Source organism: Canis lupus, chromosome 27 (genome assembly GCF_011100685.1).
Source record: "Canis lupus familiaris isolate Mischka breed German Shepherd chromosome 27, alternate assembly UU_Cfam_GSD_1.0, whole genome shotgun sequence".
NCBI classification, from domain to species: Eukaryota; Metazoa; Chordata; class Mammalia; order Carnivora; family Canidae; genus Canis; species Canis lupus.
The window spans coordinates 7,485,270-7,495,322 of record NC_049248.1 but is presented as its reverse complement, the minus strand read 5'-3'; the positions used below and the strand labels follow the sequence as shown (position 1 = coordinate 7,495,322).

Genomic DNA, 10,053 nt, shown 5'->3' with positions numbered 1-10,053 from the left:
AGTAAAAATCATAGGTGCCCCTTCTTAGTTGAAGGAGATCGGCCTGGATCTCTTCACTGTCTGAATGTGAGTGTGATCTCTCATATTTTATGTCTAAAGTGCACATCTTTCCCTTTGATCAACCTTGTGGAAAGAGCATGCTTTCACTTTGCATTGTGGTTGGCGGTGTGAGAGTTGGCCACGACTGAATGCCCACAGGACATGAAGAAGTCTGATTATTTGAAAAAACCAGCCCTTTTTGTTGTTGCTGTTGTTTTTACCTGTTCAGAGTTCTGTAAGGGTGTGGTGTGTGAAGTTTTTATCTAAGAGGCTCTGGGGCCTGACGGACTGGGTGCCAATCCAGCTTTGCCATTGGCAGCTGAACTGGGCAAGTGACTTGCCCTCTCTGTGGCTCAGTTTCCCCATTTGTTCAACAAGAATAGTAAAAGTCTCTATCCCAGGGAGATGTGGTAAAGATCGCCTAGGTTAATATTGCAAAGGCTTTAGAACACTGGCTGTTACCTTGTCAGCCCTGGAATGGTGTTTTTATGTGAATCCGTAGAAAATAAGTGATCTAGGTCTTATCTCCTCTTTATTTGCATGTGGTTACAATTTATAAATACACTTGCTGTTTTCCTCCCCTCCAAAACTCTCCCTTCTCCCTAGTAACTGTATCCAAATCCCCAGTGTTTAATGACTCCTTTTCTTGTCTGGGAGGAGAGGGGAGGGGTGGTCCTCCACGTAACTCTGTCTTCATGCAAGGGTCTACTTCAGTCCATGTGAAGTGTGGGCTCTCAAAGGGCCTCTGAAGCTGGGGGATGAACATCACGAGTCTGCTGGAGGTCCCACTGATGTCCTTGCAAGTGACCACGTGGCTGGCATCCTTCTGCGCCACACTGAGAGTTCAGAGTGTCATGATGGGCAGCAGTTAGCATCATATGTCCTGTCCGTGCTGGAAGCTGAGCTGCCGCAGCCCCAGCGGGCAGAAGGGTCTGCAATGAAGTCTCAGGCCTGCTCAGATGGTGGCAAGAGTCTGGTAGCAGGTACATGCCCAGCTAGTGGCCAGCCCTGCTCTCGGAGACGCGTCTGAGACCTGGCCCCTTGGGGTCTGCCTCTCAGGGGCCCTGCCCAGGCCCTCTGTCAATCCCATGTGGGTAGGGCAGCCTCAGGGGTAAGGTGTTCTCGCACCTGCCTTCTCCTGGCTTTTCCCAGACACTAAGAGGCATGGGTGTCAAGTTGGGTCCTTGTCCCTGTTAGAGGGCATGGCACCCCAGGGTCTCTGTTTCAGCCAGGTGCCAAGCTTTGCCATCCTCCTGGTAGGGTGTAGAGAGCCCAGGAGGGCCAGGGGCACCCTCTTCAGGGGTGGGGTATGGAGGCTCTGGGGAAGCAGGGGGGTCTCCAGGGCCTCGTGCTCCCCCCAGTACTGGCCCATTGTAGATGTAGATGTTGCCAGTCACAGTCACAGACCCGCCGGTGACGTGAATGCCATTGGTACCTGTGGGAGGGAGGCAGAGTGAGAGGGGCTGATGGTGTTTAGTCTTACTCTCTTTTAGTCTTCTCATTTCTGTCTGGCTCACATTCTTCTCCTGCCCACTGTCCCTCCCTTCCCACCTTTCCTTCCCTGCCCCCTCTTCTCCCTGCCACCTGCCCTAGGCTTACCGTGGGCCACCTGGCCTTGTTCTGGGAGCTCAGGCTCCAGCTCTCTGGCCTGGCTGAGAGGACTCTGCTGCTGTAGCATCTCTTCCTCCAGACTTGGGGGTGCTGGGAGTCTGGCTGAGGCTGAGGCCAAGTCTCCAGAGAAGGGTAGAAGAGGCTTTACCAGGTCCGGGAAATGTGGGTTGACCCTAGGAGGCTCCCAGCTTCCGTCAGCAGTATTTGATTCCTCTCCCTGTAGGAGAAAGGCAGAGAACCAACCAATGATGTGGGCCTCAGACCCCCATCTTTCTTTAATCCCCACACCCCACTCCATGCTTAGGCAGCTCACTGTTCTCCTCTATTCCACTTTATGCTCCCTGCCACAGGGCCTTTGCACTCGATGTCCCTCCTCCCTACACTTTCCCCTAGATATTGTGATGGTTGGCTCCCTTATTTCTTCAGCTCTCTGCTCAAATATTAGTTCATCAGAGAGGCCCTCTCTGCCCACTCTAAGAAAAATATACCCCCACCCTTTGCCACTGTCCCCCTACCGTGTTTTATTAGCCACTATCACCCCCTGATTTATTTAACTTTATTCTTGCTCCCCTGGCCTATAACTCTGGGAGGGCAGGTACTTTGTTTCACTCACTGCTATATCCATGGTGCCCAGAATGGTGCCTGGCACATGGTAGGCTCAATCAGTTATTAGTTGAATGGATGCTGAAGCCTGCACACTCTTATCCTGCCTACCCCACCCTGTTCACTTATGCCTGCCCGCCCCTCCTTATGCCTCCTCAGCCTTCCCCGTTACCTCTGGACGCCTTTTGAGCAGGGATCCTGTAATAGAAAATGAAATGAGGGTCAGGCCCCCAGTATAGTATGCCTGGGCCGCTGCTGGGGCTTTCACCCTTCACACCCTGCTGTGACGTTTGCCCCCCACCTGGGTTCCCAGAAGGAACGAGCTATCATTGTCCTTATTTCCAGCCTACAAAAGAAGGACAGGGTGGACAGAATGTCCGTGCTGGGGGCGAGCATCTCGAGTCTTCGGGGTGTGGATGGGCCGAAGGGTTGGCACTGGGGAAGCTGACTGTTCCTCCCACCCCAAACTCCCTCCCTCATTCAGGTGGGGACAGCCAGCTGGCCAGGCCCACTGCCCTGCTGGCACCCAGCTCCTTCCTACCCAGCTTCCTGCAGAGAGAGGGGTGGTTCTTCCAGGTGCAGGCCAGGACCGTGGTGAGGAAGAGGAAAGAGGCCAGTGGCAGCAGGATAGCCAGCACCATCACAGTTCCTGGGGGGATAGCAGACAGAGAGCCGTGGTGACATGGGGTGGGAGGGGCAGAGGCAGGAGGGAAGCTAAGGACCGGCTTTCTAGTTCTCTGGGTGACCCAGAGAAAAGGGGAGCACAGCTTTTCCCATCTAGACCCACTGTGGTTCCTAAAGGCAGTTAGAGAAGCTGTCCTTGGGTTACAGAGAAGAGGAGCCAAGTTGGACTTGGGGAGGACCTCCTGGCAGCCAGCAGAAACTCTGTCATGGATGGAGGTTTTTTGGGGGTGGTTCTGGTGGCCTGTGGGTGAGAACAGGAGTGTGCACAGGTGGCTTTCCAGGGCTGGAAGAGGTTTGCTGGGGTGGGTGGCGGGGCAGGAACGCTGGGCCTTGGGTTTGTAAGCAGACTCAGCATAGGGACATGTTTCTGTGGACATGACCATCTTAGAGAGAGGCCACTGTAGGAGCTGGGATTGCCCCTCTGTCTCTGTGGGGGTGTTTATGGGGGTGGGAGAGGAGGGACTGCAAGGTCTCCACCCCCTTGCTCAGGGCAGGTTCCGGGGCAGGGAGTCGGAAGGGAGGCTGGGAGTTGGGGTTCTCAGGTTCTGGTATGTAGCAGTGGATAATTCCTGTCTGTCTGTCTTTCTTTTAAAGATTTAATTTATTTATTCATAAGAGACACAGAGAGAGGCAGAGACATAGGCAGAGGGAGAAGCAGGCTCCCCGAAGGGAGCCTGATGTGGGACTCCATCCCAGGGCCCTTGGGATCACGACCTGAACCAAAAGCAGACGCTCAACCACGGAGCCACCCTGAAGCCCTAATTCCTGTCTTTCATAGCAGAGTCTACAGCACCCATTAAGTGTGCCTAGGCAAAGTCAGGAACACTTGGACATGTGCATACTGGGAGCTTGTCCTTTCTGATCCACCTAAATCTGGGGCCTGAGGGAGGGCAGAGTGGGAGGCATGGGAAAAAACTGGACCTGGGGTCAGAGACGTCTGGGTCCTGGCCCAAGTAGATGACTATGTAAGTCATTCTACCTCTTGGAGCATCAATTTATTCAAAAATAAAATGAAGGGGTGAGGTACATATGATCTAAAATTCCAGCTCTAAAAAAAAAAAATAAAATAAAATAAAATAAAATAAAATTCCAGCTCTAGAGTGCCAATTGTATTTGATACATCATTAAAAAGTAACAAAAGGACATGGAAAAAGATTTGATATACTTGAATGAAAAATCAAGTTACAAAATATTCAAATGACTCTACTTCTGGAAAAACAATTAGATGTGTAGACATACATAGAAAAATGTCTGGAGGATATATTAAAAAATATTAAGAGTTGGATAATGCTAAGTGATGATCCTGTGGATGATTTTTAGTTTTGTTTCTCTGAGTTTTCTTTTTTCTTTTTTCTTTTTTTTTTCTCTTTTAAAGATCTTTATTGGGATCCCTGGGTGGCGCAGTGGTTTGGCGCCTGCCTTTGGCCCAGGGCGCGATCCTGGAGACCCGGGATCGAATCCCACGTCGGGCTCCCTGCATGGAGCCTGCTTCTCCCTCTGCCTGTGTCTCTGCCTCTCTCTCTCTCTCTCACTATCATAAATAAATAAAAAAATTAAAAAAAAATAAATAAAGATCTTTATTATTATGAGAGAGAGAGAGAGAGTGAGCGAGTGCCAGCAAGAGACAGAGAGAGCATGAGCATGGGGGCGGGGCGGGGGGGGGGTGCAGAGGGAGAAGCAGGCTCCCCACTGAGCTTGGGGCTGGATCCCAGGATTCCAGGATCCTGACCTGAGCCTAAGCCAAAGGCAGACAATTAACCAGCTGAGCCACCCAGGCTCCCCATGAATTTTCTAATTTTCTAGAGGTGTGCGTGCATTCTGGCATGGGGTCTGGAATAAGAAAGAACCGAGAAGAGATCTTCATAATACCAATTACCACGTGGGTGATCTGGGGCAAGTCACATAAACTCTGCTGAGCCTCCTCCCCTCAGTGAGGATAATAATAGAACTACAGTTGACCCTTGAACAACATGGGGGTTAGGAGCACTGACCCGTGTGCAGTTGAAAATCCATGTATAACTATTGATTCCCAAAAAGTCTTAACAACAAATAGTCTACTGTTGGCCAGAAGCCCTACCAGTAACATGGTTGAGTAGCACATATTTTGTATGTCATGTATTTGTATACTGTGTTAAAGTGAGAGCAAAGAAAATGTTATTAAGAAAATCATAAGAGAAAATATATTTATAGAACTGTGCTGTATTTATTGAAAAAAAAGCCACATGTAAGTGGGCCCACGCAGTTAAAGCCAGTATTGTCCAAGGGTCAGTTGTACTTTCTAGGGTCATTAAGCAAGATTAAATGAGTTAGTGATTGTCAAGTGCTGGCAGAGTGCCTGACACACTAACTCTCACTACATGAAAGCTATTATTATAAATATTTGGTAATTTAAAAAAGGTAATAAACTTTCTCCCAACGAATAATGTTCACAGTCATTAGAAATATCCCTTAATCATCTGTTAGGCTAGGAAACCAGTAACTTCACAGAAAGAAAAAAACAAAACAAAACAAGAGTCAAATGTGGGATGAACTCTCTCATAATGAAAGTGTGTAATCTAATAAAGAGATTTTCAGGGACACCTGGGTAGCTCAGTGGTTGAGCGTCTGCCTTCAGCTAAGGGCGTGATTCTGAGTCTGGGGATTGAGTCTCACATCGGGCTCCCCGTGGGGAGCCTGCTTCTCCCTCTGCCTATGTCTCTGGCTCTCTATCACTCATGAATAAATAAATAAAATCTTTAAAAAAAGGAGAGAGAGAGGGAGAGATTTTCAGTCTAGTAAAGTAGATTATATGATGGGGGCATGTCCAAAATGATGACAATGATGTCAGTTACAATCACATATCAGTGTAGGAGTGGTCCTTGGCATGATATTATATGCAACTTACAAGTTATAATACATAACTTAAAAAGAGTATATGTATTTGTGTATATTAAGCTGGCCTAGGGATACTCCGAGTTTTCTTTAGGGAACTTCTCTGCTTGCCCCAATTCTGAGGGAGAAGGATTCATCTTTTCCCCATTTTCTTAGATGGGAGGAATTAAGGCATCTTCCCACAGTCCTCCCACCCACCCCCTCCATGTGCTCCTCAGGCCCAGGCCCCTCACCTGGCGTCTCAGAGTGCTCTAGTGGATTTCTGCAGCTGGTGTCAGACTTGGCAGTGCCTGGAACTGCCTCCACCAGACCCTGCTCTTCACACCTGTGGAGGATAGAGAGGCCCGACTCAGGTGCACACAGGGCTGGAAGTGGCAAGGCGAGCCCTTGGACGGTGAGCATAGCTGGGGCGGGTGGGGGGGGGGGGTGGGGGGTCAGCATCTGGGACTTCTGGGGTGGTAGGGGTATGGGGCGGGGGCGCACTCACCTTGTGTGGGGCTGGCAGCGGGCCCTGGGGGAGGAGGTATTCTGGAAATGCCCTGCTTTGCAGGGAACACAGTTACTGTTAGCCACCCCGACTTCATCTGGCAAGAGAAAAACAAGGGCCAGCCAGGGTGAGTGGCTAAGGGGAGTCTCTCCATGAGTTTCCTTTGCTCCCACTGGAGGGCCCCTTCCTGCCCGCCTACCTCATTCTGGTCTCCCTCTTGCCCAAGGGGCCTCCCCAGAGCTGAGAGATAATAATAGAATAGCTCCTGAGGCATCTGTTCCCAGTTCCAAGTCTCTGCACACCCCTGCTGTGAGCCTTTCACGGGAGGGGGCGGTGAGAGGGGGGCTCTATATACCAACGAGAACTACCTTGGGGCACCCCACAGACCCAGCACTATGCGCCCTGCCCCCTTCAGGATCACGGGGACCCAGCATCCTCCCTGCCCCCTGGCCACAGTGACCTCTGACCTGTCAGCTCAGCTTCGGTGCCAGGCGGGCAGTCAGAGAGTGGCTCGCAGTGTACACACTCAGTGTCCCAGTGTACGCAGAACATTCCCGGCTGGCAGCGGCACTGGGTTTTCTGTCTGCTGGTGCAAGGCACGGTCTCCTCAAAGCCCAGCACTGGTGGGGAGACAGAAGAACTCAGCGGAGAGGCTGCATGCCAGGAGATCCCAGCCTCCCCAGGCACAATGCCACTCACTCTGGTCACAGGGGCGGCACAGCTGGCAGATGGAGAGATGGTTCCAGTGCTCGTTGTAGGAATTTTCGGGGCACATGGCACACACTGTGTCCTGGCTGCGGCTGCATTCCACTGAGACATGTGTGCCTAGAACGTGAGTGGGGCAGCTGGAGTGTCAGGGGAGCAGGGTCCCCCCTTGCCTCTGCTGCTTGCTGGGGTACCCTGTCCTCTCGACAACCGCACATGAAGGATGGCCAGCTGGTTTTCCTGGGAGATGGTGTCTGCCTTCCCTCCAAGGCAGAGAGGTGGGCCGGAGTCCCCTGCAACTCATCTCCCATCCCTGGCTTCCTCTGGCCCTTGCCTCTCACCTGGGGGGCAGCGGGAGCAGCAGACCTGATGCTTGGGCTCGTAGTATTCCTTCTCCCGGTCCTGGCAGGTTTGGTTCTCCGTGTGGTAGGGGAGCTCCTTCGAGGGGAGATGGGGAGCAGGGGTGAATTATTCAGGAGTCAGCTGGGGAGGGCAGAGGGACTAGAGGGAGGGCTGCCCAGACCCCTCTGCCCCTCCCCAGCCGGCCGCCACCCACCTGCATGGGCCCCTCCCTTACCGGTCGGGCCTGGGATGCTGCCAGGAGACCGCAGAGGCCCACGATGAGTGGCCCCCAGGCCAGGCCGCAGGGGGAGGCGGCCCATGGCAGGCGCATGGCGGCCAGTCGGCCAGTCGGCCAGTCGGCCAGACGGGTGGAGGCCTGGGAGGAAGCTGGGAGGCCTGCAAGTCCTGGGCAGCGGTGGCAGCAACCTCCTGAGCCCAGGGCCTGGGACAGGGCTGGGCTGACGTGCCCTGGGGGCCCAGCGGCCGGGCCTGGCCTGGCCTCCAGGGCTCCAGCGCCAGGCTCAGGAAGTGGGAGTGGAGCGAGCCGGCCTTCGGGGCGGGGACAGGGAGCTCTGGGAGCAGAGGCAGCTGTCGCAATCGGGGAAGAGGAACAGGCTTGGCTGCCCCGATGCAGGGCGGGAGGGGGCGGCCGGGAAAGCACGTGAGGGCAGCAGGGCCGGAACCGGGCCTCCTCCCTTCTTCGGAAGTCTGGCCTGGAGGGGAGGACCACGGAGCCAGGCTAGGTGGGGAGGGGGCAGCGGAGCCAGTGGGCAAGGCTCAGATGAGCCCTGGAGAGCAGGTCAGAGCTGACTTGGAACAGAGACAGACGGACAAAGCTGTGTCCAGCTGGGTGCCAGATCTGAAAGTGGAAGGGCCTGTGACCCACGGACACAGAGAGTGCGGGACCCGCAGAGGACCACAGCCAGTCAGCCACGCAGCTTCTAGGAAACAGAAGTCCCAAGCTGGCATCCGTCTGGACTCCTGGGGGTTCCTGCCCTGTTGTGTGCTTTTTAAAGATAAGCTACAAAGGAATAACAAGTCAGCCGGCCCTCCCCATCCTTGACCCATCCTGGTACACACATAAGGGGGCACAGGTCACCTACAAGACATTGCAGAGAGGGCGGTGGCCCCTGATCCCCAATGCTTAGATGACAGGGAGGAAGGGTAGACCCAGTTCCCAAAGACCAGTAGGGGTGGCTGCGGGGAGCTGGGCAGCCACAGCCCTCCTTCCCAGCTTCCTCACCCAGGAGCCTCTGAATCCCTCTGAACTGGAGGAGGCTGAGATCCCTCCTATCCAGCCCCCTCCCCTCAAGGATGAGAAGACAGAGGCTGAGGGGACCACATAGAGGAGAACAGGATTCCAGGGGGACTTGGCCTCGTCCCTGCCCCCTTTCTTCCCATCATTTCCCTGCGACCCATGAACAGCACCCCCCGTGTCCCCTTATGCCAGGCTCTCCAGTCCTCAAGATTCTGTGCTCTTGGCTAGCTCCCATCTGTGCTGGAGGTCCACCAGGGCTCCGAGAAGCACCCCCACCCCAGGCCACACAGCCACCCCCCCCACCCCCAATGCAGTCTGTGACCTATTGCTTTTTGCCTCCCACCCCACCAGGCTGGGAGCTCTGCAATGACCTGGACTGAATCCTTAAGTCTGGGTCCCTGTGCTTAGCCCAGTCTGGCCCATTCCAAGTGTCCAGTACATAGTTATGGAGTAAATGGTGATGCCTTGTCCACGTCACATAGTCAATGTATGTGGAACCAGCCTAGACTCCAGAGTTCCTGATTCCCGGGTCCTGAGCTCATTCAGGCAATCATGCTGCCTCCTCTTCTGTACTCATCCTTTCAGGAGTTGGTTGGTCTGACTGGCTGGACAGCCTCTTGGTGGAGGAGCTGGGAAGTCCTAGTGTAGGAGTGTGTCTGGGGAGGAGGCTCACAACAGAGTGAAGGGCCTGCCTGAGTTTAGGCCTTTTGCTGTCCTCCCCTGGTACAGATCTGTACTGTACTGTACTCAGATCTGTAGTCTGCGGGCCAGTGTTTATATGAGTGGTCCAGGGCTGCCCAGAAAGGGACGAAATTTCAGAGCCGCATGCACCACTCAGGGCTCCTGCTCTTTCTGGGTCAAGGGAATTGGGGGCTGGGATTGGACTCACCACTGAGCCCTTCAGTGCATGAAGGTGTATGTGTGTGTGTAGGGTCCCTAGAACCTCTTTTCTCTTTCTATTATTTTTTATTTTTAAAAGATTTTATTTATTTATTCATGACAGAGGCAGAGACACAGGGCACTCCCTGAGGAGAGCCTGATGAGGAACTCGATCCAGAACCCTGGGATCACGACCTGAGCCAAAGGCAGATGCTCAGCCCCTGAGTCACCCAGGTGCCCCTCTTTTTACTTTTTATTATGGAAATTTTCACGTAACATATACCTATACAGAAGGGAAGAAAATAACATCGTGAACTGTAGCTTCGGCTCATGGCCAGTCTTCTCTCTTCCATACAGCCCTCCTCTGTTCTTCTAATCTTTCTTTAAATCTTTGGAAGGAGACCCCAGCATGTATCATTTTCATTTGAAAATATTGCAGGATTTTATTAAAATGCTAGGAACTCCATTTTTTTTTAATTGAGGTATAACTTACAAACAATGAAATGCATAAAGTATGCTAATCTTATATACACAGATTGGTGAATTTTCACTTTTGTATGTTCTTGCGTATCTC

At 52.9% G+C, this 10,053-nt stretch overlaps 1 protein-coding gene across 1 annotated transcript; it reads right to left on the bottom strand.

Annotated features, from left to right (window-relative positions):
* Nucleotides 1–552: 552 nt before the first annotated feature.
* LTBR (lymphotoxin beta receptor) lies at nucleotides 553–7,916 on the bottom strand. The gene is made up of 10 exons (XM_038576563.1): nucleotides 7,578–7,916; nucleotides 7,342–7,438; nucleotides 6,995–7,120; nucleotides 6,763–6,915; nucleotides 6,296–6,392; nucleotides 6,042–6,133; nucleotides 2,795–2,902; nucleotides 2,426–2,451; nucleotides 1,639–1,867; nucleotides 553–1,474 (listed from the first exon to the last, which is right to left on the bottom strand). Exons 1-10 carry the CDS (start codon nucleotides 7,671–7,673, stop codon nucleotides 1,233–1,235), a joined length of 1,266 nt encoding a protein of 421 aa, XP_038432491.1. The 5' UTR covers nucleotides 7,674–7,916; the 3' UTR covers nucleotides 553–1,232.
* Nucleotides 7,917–10,053: the final 2,137 nt, after the last annotated feature.

What these genes read in the sequence shown, in the direction of transcription:
- LTBR (XM_038576563.1), bottom strand. Translation starts at nt 7,673, where the DNA reads ATGCGCCTGCCATGGGCCGCCTCCCCCTGCGGCCTGGCCTGGGGGCCA. An exon ending in CGCTGCCAGCCCCACACAAG is followed by an intron (nt 6,134 to 6,295) that starts GTGAGTGCGCCC and finishes TATCCTCCACAG; the next exon opens with GTGTGAAGAGCAGGGTCTGG. An exon ending in TGCTCAAAAGGCGTCCAGAG is followed by an intron (nt 1,868 to 2,425) that starts GTAACGGGGAAG and finishes TTTCTCCTACAG; the next exon opens with GGAGAGGAATCAAATACTGC.